The sequence below is a fragment of the Corvus moneduloides genome, chromosome 18 (genome assembly GCF_009650955.1).
Source record: "Corvus moneduloides isolate bCorMon1 chromosome 18, bCorMon1.pri, whole genome shotgun sequence".
NCBI lineage: Eukaryota > Metazoa > Chordata > Aves > Passeriformes > Corvidae > Corvus > Corvus moneduloides.
Window position 1 is genome coordinate 3355874 of NC_045493.1, and position 16877 is coordinate 3372750.

Below are 16877 nucleotides of genomic sequence, written 5' to 3' on the forward strand. Positions count from 1 at the left end.
TCGAGCCATTCTGCGGCATCCCCCCGTCGCAAACCCGACATTTCCCGAGGGACTTTGGCTCCGCGGCCGCCCGGAGCCGGGAGCGGCGGGCGCGGAGCTCCCTCCTGCGGCCCCGCCGAGCAGCGCGGACGGGCCGGGGAGCTGCAGCTGCGCCTCTCGGGGAAATCCAGGGGTGCTCAGCCCCTCCTCGTTCTGCCCCTCCTCCCCTCCCCGCCGGTCCCTGTCCCCGGTGTCCCGGTGATGCTCCCGCGGCCCCCGCCCCTGCAGGCCCCGTTGCTAAGGGGCCGTTGCTAAGGCCCAACATCCGGGTCCGCTGGCGCATGCGCGCTGACGCGCACAGCCCACGTGACCCGGGAAAGATGGCGGCGCCCGCGGCGCGGCGTGCGCGGCGCTGAACGCTCCCTCCGCGGCGTCTGTCGCAGCCATGTCGCGGCTTATCGTGAAGAATCTCCCCAACGGGGTGAGGCAGCGGCGCGGTGGCGGGGTCGGCCGGTGGGGAGGGGTGTGCAGGGCCTAGGGTGGGTCTGACGGGCGCTGCGGGGGGAAGCGGGATGCAGGGCAGGGACGGGAGAGTGTGCTGGGGAGAGCGGGGAGATCCCCCGGGAGAGAAGCTTTGAAGTGGCGGGAGGATGAGGTTTTGGAGGGGGAGCAGCGAGATGTCCCGGGGAAGGCGCCAGGAGGGGATAAGGAGTCGTGGTCCTGGGATGGGGAACACGGGGGGTCGCCTCGGGGAGGGGACGGTGGGAGAGCTCCTGGAGGAGTCAGGAAGGTGCCCTGGGGTGCAGGAAGCAGCAGGGAGGGCATGGGCTGGGCAGGTGGCAGCCCCTCAGGGTGGGCAGTGGCTCTCGCTGTGGTCGCTGTTCCCCGCTCGCTGTCTGGGGTCGGTGCTGTGCTCTCGGTGCTGCTGTGCCGGCGGGACCCCGCCCTGTTCCCACCCCCACGCAGTGGGTTCGGGGGGGAGATCAAGGGGTTTGGTGGCTGACGGAGGCATTTTTAGCACTGTTGCTGTGACACACCGTGGTTCCTACAACCTCTGAGGGAGAATATTTTGGTTTGGACTTGTCCACAGAGCATCTCTGTGTCAGTTCCAGGGCTGACTTCCCTTCCTGCTGTCTTCTCTCCTCTCCCAGATGAAGCAGGACCGCTTCAGGAAGCTGTTTGCTGCCTTTGGCACACTCACTGACTGCTGCCTGAAGTACACCAAGGATGGCAGGTTCCGGAAATTCGGCTTCATTGGCTACAAGTCTGAAGACGAAGCTCAGGCAGCCCTGAACCACTTCAACAAAAGCTTCGTAGACACTTCCAGAGTCACAGTGAGCTGATCTCTGAAAATATCTTCCTGAGATTCTTAAGGAATGGGGTATTGGGAAGGAATTGTTCCCTGGGAGGGTGGGCAGGCCCTGGCACAGGGTGCCCAGAGCAGCTGGGGCTGCCCCTGGATCCCTGGCAGTGCCCAAGGCCAGGCTGGATACTGGGGCTGGGAGCAGCCTGGGGCAGTGGGAGGTGTCCCTGCCATGGCTGGGGTGGGACTTTAAGGCCCCTTCCAGCCCAGCCCATCCTGGGGTTTTGTGAGTGTCCTCTCTGAGCTTTCCCACGGTGATTGCATGTGCAGCTCTGTGCCTTTAAAACCAAGGTGTGTAAAAAGTTGCTCCAGCAGAGTCTTCATCCCATCAGGGCTGTAACAGAGTGGAGTTACCCAGCAGTTACAGCATGGACTGGTGACCATGTGTTTAATTACAGTCCTGACTCCTTCCAGGTGGAGCTGTGCAAGTCTTTTGGTGACCCTACAAAGCCCAAAGCCTGGAGCAAGCACTCTCAGAAGGCCCCTGCCTCAGAAAAGCAGCCCGAGAAGCCCTTGGCAAGTGCAGCTCCTGCAGGCACAAAGAAGGTGAGTCCTGCCTGATCCCTGGAGGCTCTGCTATGTGTCTGTGACAGAGAAGGGTGGCCTGGGCTGGAGAGAAGGGAACAGAGCAGCTGGCACAGCAAGTGCTGGAGTCCTGGTGCTGCTCCTTGGTGCCTTAGGATCTCTGCTTGCTATGCTCTTGGGTGACCTGGCATTGCCTGTGCTTCTAATGAACCTTTCTGGGCTTTTTTTTCCCCAAGGATAAAAAGAAGAAGGATCCAGTGGGTAACTTAAAGGAGGTGAGTTGAGGTTGGGTTGCAGTCCCTGCATTCTTGCTGCTGAGTAGTTCCTTCCTGTCCTACTTCCCATGCTGGGGATTCAGGCTGGGACAGCCCAGTTCTGCTGTAAAAAGTCATTTTAACAACCCCAACACTGGGGTGCAGTTTTTTAATGGTCACCTCTTCCTGTGTGACCACGCACTGCATCCAGGTCAGTTCTGTTTCAGCAGTTCTGGGGCTTACCCACATGTGAGTTCTGTCACATTTGACTTGTCTGGGGCTTTTTTCTCTTTTTGTTTTGTTTTCCTCTTCAAAGTACTTTCTAAACACCAATTATAAAAAAAGAGTAGGAATGAGAGCCCTTGAGAACACTTTAATCTCCTTGTCAGTGTAAACTGAGCTCCCCTTAAGAGATTTTTGGTTTTACCCTGCTGGAAATGAGGTGTTGTCTTGGATTTCAGGCTCACTGTGAGTCTCCCTTCACAGCTTGTCTGCTTTTTGTCTTTCACAGCTGCAAGAAGATAAAAGGTTCCAGGAGTTCTTGGTGGTTCACCAGAAGCGGTCCCAGGTGGCCACGTGGGCTAATGACACTCTGGCAGAGGAGCCCAAGAAGGGAAAGCCAGCAGCAGCTGATTACCTCAACTTCGATTCAGATGAGTCTGAGGAGCTGAGTGAGGGTGGGGATGGGCCCTCTGAAGATGAGGAGGACATCAAAGGTACCCGAGGGAGCTGCCACCCTCTGCTTGTCTTGGTCACGGTGACTGTGACAGGATTGGGCTCAGCCTCACCAGGAGGGTGGGGCCTCACCTTTCTGCGTGCTGGGGGTGTGTGGTTGTTTCCCCAAATTCGGGGAAGTGTGGGAAATGCAGTGGCTGATATTAGGGGGTGGCATTTGTGCCTTCCCTGTGTCCTTGGGGAAGAGTACCAGGACAAGCATCTGCAGCTTTCCTGAAGTACTTTCCTGCCTGCAGCCACTTTACCTCCAGGCTTTGCAGGGCTGGGTGTGGTTTCTGTTGCTTTAGGAAGCTGTGGGTGGGTGTCTGGGAACCTGTCTGCTCTGCCTTGGGTGCACGTTTCTGGAATCTGGGACTGGCAGGGTTGATGGGAAGGGACAGGGCTCAGGATCTTGGCTCCTGCGAGGAGAGCTGGAGTAGAGGGTTAATCCTGAGGACTCAGAAGTCTGGGCTCTGTGTGTGTTTTAGCATCCAGTGTCCCTGCAGCAGTGCTGGGTGTGGGATTGGAGCTTTTCTCCCTCCCTGCCCAAGGGATTGCCTTGGGCTGCTCTGGTGGAGTGAGTGGTGTTTTCCCTGCTGCCCCTCATCTCTTTGGGTCACTCAAATGCAGCTGAGATCGTGTCCAAACTAAACACTTGAAACCCTTCTCTGAGGCCTGCTGGGGGTATTTAGTTAAAATTTTGACAAAACAGTTTGTCCTGCAGTACCTCAAACCCCTTTCTAACGTGTTTTATATGTGAGCTGTTGCTTTGGAAGTCCAGACTGTCAGTCTGGAAGTGCCGAGATGAAATTGCTCTGCTGTTCTCAAGCCCTTCCTGTGGAAAAGGTAGAGGAGAGGGAGGTGATGGTCATGATTGTGGCAGTTCTCAGCTTTTTCCTGGCCTGGGGGGAAAGCAGCAGCAGTGTCTGTGTGAAAAAACTTCTCTGATCTCTCCTCTCTGTCAGGAAAGAAAGGAGGGAAGAAGGCAGCTACCAGCAAAGAGCTCTCAGATATGGACTACCTGAAATCTAAAGTGGTGGAGGATTCTTCCTCCTCATCCAGTGCAGAGGAAGAAGCAGAGAGCGAGGAGGAGGAGGAGGAAAGTGGGACTGAGGAGGATTCGGGCATTGAAGAAACCCACCCAGAGAAAAGGGGGAAGCCAAAAGCCCAACAAACAGAGCAAGAAACACCCATGGGGAAGAAGAAGAAGAAAGGATCCACACTGGAGGTACAGCTGAACTAGGCTTCTGTCCTGAAGCAGCAGCTTTATGATAGCAGGTGTCTGTCAGCCCCTGCAGGGATGGGCTGAAGCCTGGGAAGGCTGCAGGGCCCACTGGGTACCAGCTTTCCTGGCATTCTTGGTGTGACCCATTTAAAAATTTTGCTGAATCTCCTCAGGGCTGACTAAATTCCCAGAGATGGGGCACTTCCAGCTAAGTGCTGCCAGTGCCCTTTCCAGAGGCTTTTTTCCCTGTCTGCAGGAAATGCTGTCCCCCAGAACTCAGTTTTTGGTGCCAGGGTTTGACACTCCCAGCTGAGCCTTGCACCTTCAGCAGGCACCTCCTGCCCCACATGGTTGCCAGAAGTTCTTGATAACCTCTCCCACTCTAGAGCCTCCTGTTTGTTGGACAAGCCCAGCTGGTTGTGCTGTGATTTTTGTTCCTTCATTCAGCCTTTTCCCCCCTTTTTTTCCCCTCCTCAGGGCAGCTCAGGGGTAGCCAGCACTCGGTTCACAGTGAAGCTGCGTGGGGCCCCCTCGAACATCACCGAGGCAAGTTTGGTTTCCCAGCTGGGGAGGGAGGCTCAGGGGGGGTCTCAGAGTGTAACTCTGCAAGACTTTTGCAGAAACTTTTCACTTTCACTGTTTGAGGGTTGTGTGGGTGGTCAGGGGAGCTTTTGGACTGTCCTTGTGCAGAGATCTGTTTGTTGCACAGGGTGTTTCATAGAGAAAAACCAAAGTCTGCAACTTGCTGCTTCCTGTATCTGAGAAATTACCCAACCAACTCTAATTCTTCCTGCAGCAAAAAATTCGGGAATTCTTCTTCCCTCTGAAGCCAGTGGCAATCAGGATGGGGAAAGAGACCCAGGGGAAGAATTCGGGTAAGAGCTGTGTGTGGAGGGGGGTTGGATCTGAGAGTTAAGGGACCTCTCGATCACCCCTCTGCTCTTTTAGTCTGTAGTTCCAAATCCCTGGCTCATGGCCTGGTTCTTCCAGACCTTTCTGTGACTTTGCAGCTCTCCTGCCCTACTTGCTGCCCACAGGATGCCCTGGGCACAGTAATGTTGGCTGTGCTCCCTTAGGAGTAGCAGCAGGAGCCTTTTTTTATTGATCTGCATCCAGGCCTTTTCTAAACACCCCAAAGCGTGCCAAGGAAAAGCCTGTTCCTCTGGGATAGCTGCAGCAGAGCAGGGCACTGTGCTGATTTGTGTTTGTGGGCTGCAGGGCAGCCTTTGGGTCTCCTGATGGGCTGGGTGTGCAGCAGCTTTGCTGTGCTCTTTCCCTTTAACAGTCCAACAACGGATGCAGCTTCTGTTTGCTCTGGGAGGCACCTGTGAAAGCCTCCTCCAGCTGCTAAGTCAGGCTTTTTAGATTTGTGTGCAGAGAATAAGCTTTGAAAAGGCAGCCTTCCAGTCTGACATGGCCATTTCCAGGCTGGGTTGAAACTCTTCATGGGAGCTGAATGCTTTATCTATAGGAATCTATACTCAAGCAAGCCCAATTCACCCATAATTACCCAATTAGTGGCTGTGTGTGTTCCCCACATGGTGCTCAGCTGAACCTTCCCTTCCTCCAAGGTTACATCTTTGTTGACTTGAAGAGTGAAGCAGAAATGCAAAGGGCCTTGAAGCGGAAAAAAGAATTCCTGGGTAAGGGCTGTTTGTTCCTGCTCGCTGCGGCTGCGGGAGCTCAGCTGCTCAAGTGTTCCCTGCACAAGGAGCTCCTGTGATGGGAGTTTTTCCAGGCAGATGGGAGGGTTGTTCCTGGCCTTAGCCCACATGGGATAAACCCGGGCCTGTGATGGGAGCGGTGCTGCGGGGCCCTCATGTTCGGCCGTGTGCTCGGGGTGCTTCTCATCGGTATCAGAACAGTCCTGTGTGAGTCCAGCTTTGTAGAGACAGCGCTGTGAGGCTGTGCTGGAGCCCTGGGCTTGGCCTAGCCCTTGGAGAGGCTGTTTGCAAGTACTGTGTGCAGAATGGGGATGGCTGCCTGGACTAGGCTGGGGCTCTGGAAGGAAAGGGGGCTGTTGTTGGCACCCTGGCTTTTCTGAAGACTGGCTCCTGCAGCCCCCACCTCCCCCTTCGGAGTCCTGCTCAGAGCCTGTGGGGCTGTAATTGTGTCACTGCTCTAAACCTGGGCTCTTTGCACATTTTATGTTGTTTGCCCATGGCCTAGGGCAGCATCCAGCGTCCCTCTGTGTGTGTTTGGGGCTCAGGTGGGCGCTGTGTGGAGGTTTCCCGGTGCAGGAGCGCCCCAAAAGAAACCGTTCCAGCCACACCTGGTAGCCAGCCCTGGCAAAGGAGGCTGAGGGACGATGAGGAAGAAGAGGACTTGGCTGAATCAGGGAGACTGTTTGTCAGGAATCTGCCTTTCACCAGCACTGAGGAGGACTTGGAGAAGATCTTTTCAAAGTATGGTGAGTGTTGGCTGTGGGACTGGAACTTGCAGGGCAACATCTTTCCTTTGTCCTGAGGTTTTCCTGCTGGGTGGGAATGGACAGCTCCGTGTCCCACATCTCTTGGACATGGCCCAGCTCCCATCATCTTTATTGCCTGGTGTGGTAACGTGAGCCTGCTTGGCAGGAGGCTTCCTGCAGGTCAGAGGTGAATCCTTGAGATACACCCCAGGTTTGGAATGTCAAGTGGAAGTTTGAAGTTTCCCTCTTCTACCTCCAAATTAAACACATTTAAGGTTATCTTGGTGTCCTGGGGCAGAGAGGGTGAGGCTGTGGAGTCTTTATCCCTGACTAAAGGTAAATGCTCAGAGCTTGCCTGGTTTGTGTCACCTGTCAGAGCCCACGAGCTGCCACACCTGGACGTGGGGTGCTTGTGCTGGGCCCACCTTGTCCCTCTGCAGCTCCTGGCCCAGGCTGGTGGCTCACCACTCACCCGGAGCTGCTCTGCCCTCCCTGGCTCCCCTCAGCCCTGGTTGTGTCTGGGTGGTGCCAGTTCAGGGCTGGGCAGGGCCATCTGTGACCACCAAGGCCTTGCCTTCTGCAGGACCCCTCTCGGAGATCCACTTCCCCATAGACAAACTGACCAAGAAACCCAAAGGATTTGCTTTCATCACCTACATGATCCCTGAGCATGCTGTGAAGGCCCTGGCAGAGCTGGATGGGCAGGTGTTCCAGGTACAGCAGCTGATGCTTTTCCTGAGCTTTGGACTGCAGCTGGCGGGAATGTTTGCTGGGAATGTGGCTGAGTTCTCTTCTGGGCTTTGTTAAAAAGGTTCAGGCTCTCCTGCAGGTTCCTTGGGTAGAGTGGCTTGGTTGGAACAGCTCTGCAGACACCAAAACCCTGAGTCTGTCTCACACTGTGTGGCCACTTGGCCTTGCAGTTGTGTCTCCTTTGGGAAGGAAAATTCCCTCCTTTGGCCAAGGCTCTCTGAGTAGGAAAGGTTCCAGGAAACTTCCTCCGCTCTGCTTAGTTTGTGGACATCTGTGGATTATTCCAGAGCTGCTGGATCTCTCCTTCCTGTCTTGCAGGGCAGAATGATGCATCTCTTACCCTCCACGATCAGAAAGGAAAAAGTGGAAGATGGAGATGCAGAAGATTCTTCCTCCTACAAAAAGCGCAAGGAGGCCAAGGACAAAGCCAGCAGTGCCAGGTAGGGCACAAGCTGCCAGATTCGCAGGATGTGGCAGGAATGCATCTGGGGTCTTCACAGGGGCTGCAGAGATTCCCAAAGTCGATAAAGCATTTGCTGGGCAGCTCTGTTTCCTTCCTCTCTTGCCTCCCTGACTCCTCTGCCCAAGGAGCTGCAGTAGTTCAGTGAGCAGCGGAAACTGGGAGCAACAGGGCTTGAATGGCTTTGTGTGTGTAGGAGTTCCTTCTCTAATAAAAGTTAGCCTGATCCTGTAATTCTTCAGGGGGATGGTTTCAGGTCAGTTGGGCCTTTCTCCTCTGCTTGGCCACCTGTATTTCTAGAGCTTGTAGCCGCTTTTTCTTGCTGTGTGACAAGTCAGTTTGAAAGAAGTATCTGATACTTTCTGTCTCGAAGGGAAAAGGGTGCAACCTTGCTCGCAGGGGGTTTGTGGGTTTAGGAGACCAGTTGGAAAGGTGTGTTCCTCTGAGCCAGCACCTGAACTGCAGCTGCAGAGCTGTGACTGGTCAGCTCTGGGGAAGCAGAGCTCAGCTGCCTGCACTGCTTTCTCTTTGCTCTGCAGTTGTATCTCCCTCATCCTGTCCCTTCCCTAAGGATGTTCTACCCTCCTTTCCCTCCCTCTTCACCCTGCCTGCTCACGGTGGTGCTCAGAGCCACTTTTTCCCGGGGCCATTGCCTAGAGAGGCCCCAGCAGCAGAAAGGGCTGCAGGACTGAGCTGGCTGTGTTTTCTTTGGCAGCTCCCACAACTGGAACACGCTGTTTGTGGGGACCAGCGCCGTGGCTGATGCCATGGCTCAGAGGTACAACGCTCCCAAAAGCCACGTGCTGGATGCTGTGAGTTGGGTTCTGACGGACTAGCTGGGGTGGGACATCGCTTCCCTGCCTGTTTCTTTGTGGCCAGGGCCTTCCTGGTCTTGTGCAGCAAAAGCTTCGGTGCATCCGTGAGCACCGCACAGGCTGTGGTGCTGCAGCTCCTCTGTGGGGTCTGAGCCCATTGACCCCCTGGTCCCCAGCCTTCCTTCCCTCTCTGCTTTCCTGTGCCTGAATTTCACATTCCTACATAACTACAGGTTGGTGGGAATTTACACCCAAAAGCTCAGATCCTTCCTGGAACCTTCGTTTTTCTTTGGGATGCGTTTGGATTCCCACAGCAAAACTTCCAGCAGCTCCAGAGGAGCTGGAGCATTTTACCCTCCAGCTGCCTGCCACGTTCCCTTTGCATCATGTGCTTCTGAGAGCAGCAGGTGACTGAATTCTTGCCTGCAGGAGAGTAAAGACAGCATGGCAGTGAGAGTGGCTCTGGGAGAAACAGAGCTGGTCCAGGAAATCCGCCGCTTCCTCGTGGAAAATGGAGTCAGCCTGGATTCCTTCAGCCAGGTGAGAGGCCCGGCTGGAGGCATCAGTGGGCATCTGCCTCTTCTAGTCCTGCTGTTCCCAGCTCTCTTGGAAATTGGTAATTAAATCCTCAGCATGCTGCAGGATTGACCCATCCCTGATGAGTTAGGAGTTGTTGTATCCATTTGAAAATGCAGCTGCCCTCGGGATGGGTGAAATCCATGATATGATGGCTTTAGGGTGCTGGTCAGCTTGCTGGAGGCAGGGAAGGAGCCCTGTGCCCACACCAGGGTGGGTCTGCAGCTGAAACCTCCGTCCATGAGCATCTGTGGAACTGGGATGTGCATCTCACAGGGAGTGTTTTCTAAATGGCTGTTGGCCCTTTTGGATCCTGGAAAGGGGTGACAGAGGGAGAGCACAGCGTGTTGGATCTGAAATCTCCTGTTAGAAGATTGCTGGGTTTGTTCTTTTACATCCCATATTCCCTTTCTTTCCCTGCTGGCTGTGTCAGGCTGCTGGAGAGAGGAGCAGGACGGTGATCCTGGTGAAGAACCTCCCGGCGGGCACGAGCGCCGCGGAGCTGGAGGAGGTCTTTGGCAAACACGGCGACCTGGGCCGGGTGCTGCTGCCGGAGGGAGGGATCACGGCCATCGTGGAGTTCCTGGAGCCAACAGAGGCCAAGCAAGCCTTCACCAGGCTAGCCTACTCCAAGGTGGGGCACTGCCTGGTGAGGTGGGAAGCTGCAGAAGGGCTGCCCTGAGCCCGAGGGGCACAGGGAGTGTGGGAAGTGTTATCCCAGAGCCACTGATGCTCCACCTTTGCCCTTTGGATTTAGGGAGCTCCTGGTGCTGCTGAGCAGGGCTCAACCTGCAGAGGATGCTGGAGAAGGGGGCTGTGACCCAGCTGGAGGGTTTCTTTTCCCCTTCACCATCCAGCAGTGACCCGTGGCAGGCTGTGGTCTGTGTGAGGCTGGATCCTTTTGTGACAGAGTTTGGGCAGCTGAAAAGGTTGCTCAGCTATTCCACTGCTGTTTCCCATTTCCGAGGTGAAAATGGTGCTGAGAGCAGAGTTTTTCCTCCAGGCCTTGCCCTTCACTGCTCATTTCTCTCCTGTCTTCTCTTCCCAGTTCCATTCTGTGCCATTGTATCTGGAGTGGGCTCCCATGGGTGTTTTCCTCAGCCCAGCCCCTCAGAAAAAAAAAGCTGGGGTTGCAGAAGAGGAGGATGGAGCAGGACTGGGAGCAGGTAAGAACTTTGGCTGACGTGCTGGGGGTCTCTGTCTATGTTTCTCAGCTGTTGTGCTAAGGCCCAGGATATGTTTTGTCTGGGTGACTTCCTGCTGTGAGGACTGCTCTGCCCTCCCTAAGAACCCCACCTTTCTCCCCATCCCAGGGGCTCCCCCAAAATTTCAGTGGGCAGCTCCCCCAAAGTTTGGCTTTGTTACATCTTACAAAGTTGGGTTTATTCTTCTTGTTTCAGGTGAAGCTGTAAAAGACTCAGAGGAAGCAGCAGCAAGGGAAGAGGAGGAGGAGGAAGAGGAGGAGGAGGAAGAAGAAAATATTCCTGGGTGTACCTTGTTCATCAAAAATCTGAACTTTGCCACCACAGAAGACACCCTGAAGGAGGTGAGAAATAAGGACACGGTGTTTAAAGGAGTTTGGCTGCAGCCAGTGTGACCTGGTGGGAGATGAGAGAGCACTGGGTTGGACTGGGAGCATCACTCCAGGTGTCAGTTAAGACAAATGCATCTGGAACTGTTTTGGTGGGGTTTAATTCCACCTAGAGACAGGTGGAGGCAGTAAGAAGTCTTCCAACATTCCTGATTTCCCGTGTTTTCTGTAAAGCTCCTCCTTGGGACAGGCCCTGCTGCAGCTCTGCCGCTGCTCCGTGTGTGAGGCAGGGGATCCACAGACGGTGATTTCAGAACGTGCTTTTCACCTCAGCTCCTGCTGACATTGAGCTGCCTTGTGCTGCTTCACCTCAGCAGAGCACTTGGGAGGGAGCGTGGCAGACCCCAGTGTGGGGTGTTAACACCAAAATAAGGAAAAGCAGCTGGAATTTCCCATCTCTGGCACTTCTTGTAGCTGTGTAAAATGCCACATCCCGTGGCCCGAGAATCCTGGACCTGTGGGACTCTGTAGAGGCTCTGGTCCAGCTGTGGACAAGTGACTGTCCAGAGGAGGGCTGGGACTTGTCCCCTCTTTTTCTGGCTTTACAACAGAGTCAAATAAATAGTTTGCTCCCCTCTAGCCCCCACTTTTGAGAAGAGCTGTGTTCTAGGGACATCACAGGAGTTGCCCACCTTCAAGGTCTCTACCTGGCTGAGGGCATCTCATAATCCAGAGTGTTCCTGCAGAGGCATCTCAGATCTCTGCGCTGGTTCTGGGGAATGGTGGAGGATTTCTGGGAACGTGTGTCTTGGTATCTTTAAAACTCTGTGTGTGTATTTGTACAGAAATAATTTAATGGGAAAAGGCTCAGCTGCACTGCCTGTCAGGTGTGTGCTGGGGGGAAGAGGGCCACGCTGTCAGTTGAGTTGAAAGCCTGTGACAAAGGGAACTGAGTCACGTGTTCAAATTCCTTGCAGATGTTTTCCAAAGTGGGAGCCCTGAAGAGCTGCACAATATCCAAGAAGAAAGACAAAGCAGGTACTCTAGATGCTGCTGTTCAATTCCTTCCCTCGGCTGGTTGCTGAAAGCTCAGGTGTGGCGTTGCTTCAGCATTCATCTGGCTGAGCATTTGTGTTCCTGCTGGCAAAATCCTCCATGCTCCCAGAAGTGTTCCTGTCAAAATGGGTGCAAGCCAAACCTTACCCCAGGGTTCGGCCTGGCAGGTTAAGCTCAATTGTGGGATTTGTGGAGATGTGGCTCTTGAGATGGAGAAGCCAAACTCCTCCGGGATCACAGCAGAGAGCAGGGTGCAGGCTGTGAGATGGAGAAGCCAAACTCCTCCAGGATCACAGCAGAGAGCAGGGTGCAGGCTGTGAGATGGAGAAGCCGAACTCCTCCAGGATCACAGCAGAGAGCAGGGTGCAGGCTGTGAGATGGAGAAGCCAAACTTCTCCAGGATCACAGCAGAGAGCGGGGTGCAAGCTGTGAGATGGAGAAGCCAAACTCCTTCAGGATCACAGCAGAGAGCGGGGTGCAGGCTGTGAGATGGAGAAGCCAAACTCCTTCAGGATCACAGCAGAGAGCGGGGTGCAGGCTGTGAGATGGAGAAGCCAAACTCCTTCAGGATCACAGCAGAGAGCGGGGTGCAGGCTGTGAGATGGAGAAGCCAAACTCCTTCAGGATCACAGCAGAGAGCGGGGTGCAAGCTGTGAGATGGAGAAGCCAAACTTCTCCGGGATCACAGCAGAGAGCGGGGTGCAGGCTGTGAGATGGAGAAGCCAAACTCCTTCAGGATCACAGCAGAGAGCGGGGTGCAAGCTGTGAGATGGAGAAGCCAAACTCCTTCAGGATCACAGCAGAGAGCGGGGTGCAGGCTGTGAGATGGAGAAGCCAAACTCCTTCAGGATCACAGCAGAGAGCGGGGTGCAAGCTGTGAGATGGAGAAGCCAAACTCCTTCAGGATCACAGCAGAGAGCGGGGTGCAAGCTGTGAGATGGAGAAGCCAAACTCCTCCAGGATCACAGCAGAGAGCGGGGTGCAGGCTGACGGGAGCCGGTGCCCCACAGTGATTAAGCTCTGCACTATCCCAGGAACAGCCAGATCCTCGAGGATGCCTGGCTGAGAGCTGAGCTGAGTGGACTTGGTTTGCCTTCTCCCTGCCAGCCCAGAGCCCCCCAGGCTGCAGGGAGGAGTGGCTGTGCCTGTTGTGCTGGCTGCTCTCACTTCCCGAGGAGTTGGATCCAGGCGAGCGCTGGCTGGAGGGGCTGTGGCTTCTCTGGGAGCTCCACAGCTTCGTGGCATTTCCCCTTGAATTTGATTTTCCCCATCCTCTTCCATGGGATACTTGAAACCTCAGATCCACTGAGAGATAAAGAAATAATGTGAGTTCTTCAGTTCTGCTGGTGGGTCTGGCCAGGCAGCACCGCTCAGCGTGGGCTGATCCTGTACCACCTGATCCCTGCAGGCACCGGGGCCATCTCTACGCTCTGCCACCACTGAGGTTCTGAAGCCGAGCATGGGGTGTTGGTTTGTCCCCTCACTGTTAATCCTGTGTCAGTCAGTGTGTTTCTCAGGGCTGTGGTGTGACCGCAGGCGCTGCAGACCTTTGCTGAGCAGGGAGGGGAAGGGATGTCTCTCCCTGGCTGTGGAAGTGGCAGCTGCCCACTGCAGCTCGTGGGAGGTTTGTCCCCACAGTAGGATCACTTCCGTTGTCTGTGCCCAGCAGTTGCTTTGCAGGACTCGGTGTTTTATTTAAGGAAGTGGCACTGAGATGATGCAAAGCAAAAGATCAGTTTTGTGTGCAGCATCTGTTACCTTATCAGCACCAAAACTGGCCGGTCCAGAGCAGTGCCTTGCTCAAAAAACTCAGCCAGGGGTGCTCCTGAGGAGCATCCAAGTCCAGCCGTGGCCAGGCCGGCCCTTTCTATGAGATATTCAGCTTTTGTCCCCCCAGGTTTGGCAATCAGTGCTTGCTCCTGGTTTGTTTTTCTATCTTCTGTTGTCACTGCTTTCTCTTCTGACAGGCACCTTGCTGTCCATGGGCTTTGGGTTTGTGGAGTACAAGAAGCCAGAGAGCGCCCAGAAAGCCCTGCGCCGGCTCCAGGTGAGTGCCAGCCTCGCCAGCCCGGAATTCTGTCCAGAGGCTTGGATGAACCTGGCGGTTCAGGGTGTAGCTGAGGGTGTCAGTGCTGTGAGCTGCACTGGGCAGGTGGAGAAGCCTCTAAAATGGGCCAGGTTTATGAGGGAAGAGGGTTTGTAAATGGACAAGACCATGGAGAGGTGTTTCCTAGTGCTGATCCAATGTGGAATTCCCAGGAGATGTACAAGGGTTGGGTTTTAATGAGGTTTCCCACCAGGTGCCCCTTGCAGGGGGCAGAGACCCGGATCCCCCCTCACAGAACAATCACCGATTAATGTTTATTTAGTGCTGCTTTGACTTCTAATTCTTCTGTATGTTTATTTCTGTTAATTATGTCTCTTTTCCTCTTCCTTTGTTCGGACTCCCAGGGCTGCACTGTGGATGGCCACAAGCTGGAGGTGAAGCTCTCAGAGAGAGCTGTCAGGTGAGGCTCCCCTCCCACCTCTGCAGCACTTCAGCTGCAGTAACCCTTGGGAGCTTCTTCCCTTCTTCTCCCACATCTGCACCCCGAGGGATGTGCCCAGCAGTGCTCCAGCTGTCGAGCACATCAGCCTTGGCTGTGCTTTACTCAGCTTTGCTTGAAAGGAGAAGAGAAACGAGGAATGAGCCTGGAGCAGGGCCCCAAAACTGAGCCCAAAGTGAGAAACAGGCAGAGTTTTCTTCCCTGCTCAAGGAAAAAGCCTCTGCTTTGGTGGCAGTTCAGGCAGCACTGCCAGCTCCAGGGGCTTTGAAAAGTTCTTGGAGACAAATTTTCCCTGGGTAGCGAAGTTTTTACCTGTTCATCTGAGAGAACAGGAGCTTAAGAATAATATTCTGATCAAATCCAAACAAAACCGGTTTCTTGCTTGATAAAAAAGTTTGGATTTAGCTCCTTTTGCCTGGGCAATCAGGCACAGAGGAGATGGTTACTTGCGGGTGAATGTACTTGGGATTAGCCCTGGTTTTTAGGGATTGCTTCCTAGTTCTTACTCAGCACAGAACATCCTAACTGCAGAGTTGCAAATTAATCCAGATATTTGAATGTTGGCACCTGAACACTGTCCTTTAGACACTTTGGAAACCCTGCTGGAGGTGATATCTGTTAAATGTCAAAATTTGTTTGAAAATCTGGTTCCTGGGGCCCACGAGCAGTCTGACAGCTCCCTGTGTCTGCACTTTGTATTTCAATTCTTTCCTAAACCGTTTTTATCCAGTTTGATTTGGAAAATCCCTTCAGCAGGTATCCAGCCCACAATGGGAAGTGCTCTGCTTTATGGAATAAGCTGCTGTCTTTTGTGTTAGGTAAATTCTGACCTTGTCCAAATGCAATACAACTCTAGAGGTAAAAAAAAAAAAATTAATACTTCATTACAAAATTTCATTTGATGTTTTATAAGCCAAGAAGAAAAAGAATCAAAGTTAGCTCACATTAAGCTAATATATATAAAAACATATTCATTAGTGCACTCTCCTGACAATTAAAGGGCAAGATTTGGTGACAAAACATGAGTTAGTGGCAAACTAACTAGAGTTAGAGGCAGGACCTCCATTGGAGCAGGAGGGACTACTTCATTTTCAGATGTAGGATTTAAATCACTGGAATTTGGTCCTTTTGGTGGCCTGTGTGGCATTTCCACTGTCACAACCAAGGATGCCAGTGTGAGCTGGTGGCTCATTTTTCCACGTTCCATGTCCTGAGGGAGCCACAGTTCAAAGGGATTCTGCTGCTCCGTGGTCTTTACCTGCCCTTCCTGTTGGCTTCCAGGCCCGCTGTGAAACCAGCCCGGAGGAAACAGACTGCCAAGAAGCAGAAAACTTCCAAGATCCTGGTCCGGAACATCCCCTTCCAGGCCACTGTCAGGGAAATCCGGGAACTCTTCAGGTAGGAAAGAGCTTTGGTGGGTCTGTGGCTTGCCCTGGGGTGCAGCCGGTGTGATTTTCATGTGGGGCCTTTCTCAGGTTGTAAATATTGTGAGGTTTTTTTGTCCTTGTGGAAGAAAACAAGGATTTTACTGAGTGTGGGGACAAATGGCTTGGGAAGTTACACCAGTATGGAAATTGTGGCCAATCACTACAGCTTGGACATCCCTGTAGAGTCAATGATTTAGCCTTGGATGTTCTTCCCTCCCCCCTCCTGGAAGGTGTGCAGCAGCGTTCCCGATGCTCTGCAGTCCAGAGGGAGCATTTCCACTTTGCTTTCCTCTCTGTGGATGTTCCATTACTTGTGCCCCACACATTCAGTGGGATGTTACCCCATACCTGTCAGGACGTGGAGTTTTGGTGCCTGTAGTGCCCTCTCTGACAAGAAACACTTGAGGGGGGTAGTGCTGAGCACTGGGCAGGGATTTTGGGATCACCTCTGTGTGCCCTCAGCCTTTTGTGCCGGGATTTTGTTGTATCCTGAAAAATGAGTGGAACTTTGTGAAAGGAGCACCATCTTTGCTGCTCCCAGGACAGGGAGGGTTTGCTCGCTGTCCCAGGCGGTGCTCCCTGCTCTGCTGTTGGCTTGCAGGAGGGATTTTTCCAGCTGCCATCCACTGGGTGCTGTGTTGGGTGTGGCCTCTGTGGGCCTGTCCTGGCACAAGCTAGGTGCTTTTGTCACAGCTGGGGCATTTCTTTCCAAAGGGGAAACTTGAGGTGTTGCTTAACCCTTTGAAACCTGCCCAGACCATGCACTGAAAAGCCCCTGGCAGTGATTTGTTTGTGTTTTCTGGTTTCATGGAGTTCTCCCTCCTTTGTTCGTGTAGAGATGTGGTTCCTGTGTGGTTGGCAGCTGATCCCTTGCAGGGTGTGAGGGAATCTTTCTGTTACAACGCTCATTTGGGCTGATTTCTGGGGCTTTCACTCAGGGCAAACCATGCCGTGGCTCTCGGGCAGGGGTGTGGTGATGGTCACAACAAAAAAAATGCCTCCGGAAGAGCAAAAGGTTTTTCTTGTGCTGTGCAGCTTGGATGCTTTTGGCTCAGTTCTGCCCTGAGGGATTGAGGCAGAACCCTTGGGCTTCCAGGCCCCACGCTGACTTTCCTTAGCATGTGGGGCTCTGCTGATTTAGATCCCAACACTCTGAACTGCAGACGTGACCCTCGTAAAGCTCAAGCCAGCAAAGCTGGGCCTAAGGTGAAGTTCAAGGCGCTGGGAGATTTTGTACATCACAAGC

At 53.8% G+C, this 16877-nt stretch overlaps 1 protein-coding gene across 1 annotated transcript in view; it reads left to right on the forward strand.

The window, feature by feature from the left end:
* Nucleotides 1–342: 342 nt before the first annotated feature.
* The window catches only part of RBM19 (RNA binding motif protein 19), a 51346-nt gene continuing 34811 nt past the window's right edge, over nt 343–16877 (forward strand). The window contains exons 1-21 of the mRNA XM_032127929.1: nt 343–460; nt 1131–1313; nt 1757–1888; nt 2104–2142; nt 2633–2837; nt 3801–4063; nt 4538–4606; nt 4857–4935; nt 5632–5703; nt 6270–6470; nt 7054–7184; nt 7539–7660; nt 8396–8492; nt 8925–9035; nt 9505–9705; nt 10120–10237; nt 10472–10617; nt 11580–11640; nt 13626–13705; nt 14110–14165; nt 15486–15602. Coding sequence (XP_031983820.1) covers nt 425–460; nt 1131–1313; nt 1757–1888; nt 2104–2142; nt 2633–2837; nt 3801–4063; nt 4538–4606; nt 4857–4935; nt 5632–5703; nt 6270–6470; nt 7054–7184; nt 7539–7660; nt 8396–8492; nt 8925–9035; nt 9505–9705; nt 10120–10237; nt 10472–10617; nt 11580–11640; nt 13626–13705; nt 14110–14165; nt 15486–15602 — 2519 coding nt within the window. The 5' untranslated portion in view covers nt 343–424. The remainder of the gene's footprint in view (nt 461–1130; nt 1314–1756; nt 1889–2103; nt 2143–2632; nt 2838–3800; nt 4064–4537; nt 4607–4856; nt 4936–5631; nt 5704–6269; nt 6471–7053; nt 7185–7538; nt 7661–8395; nt 8493–8924; nt 9036–9504; nt 9706–10119; nt 10238–10471; nt 10618–11579; nt 11641–13625; nt 13706–14109; nt 14166–15485; nt 15603–16877) is intronic.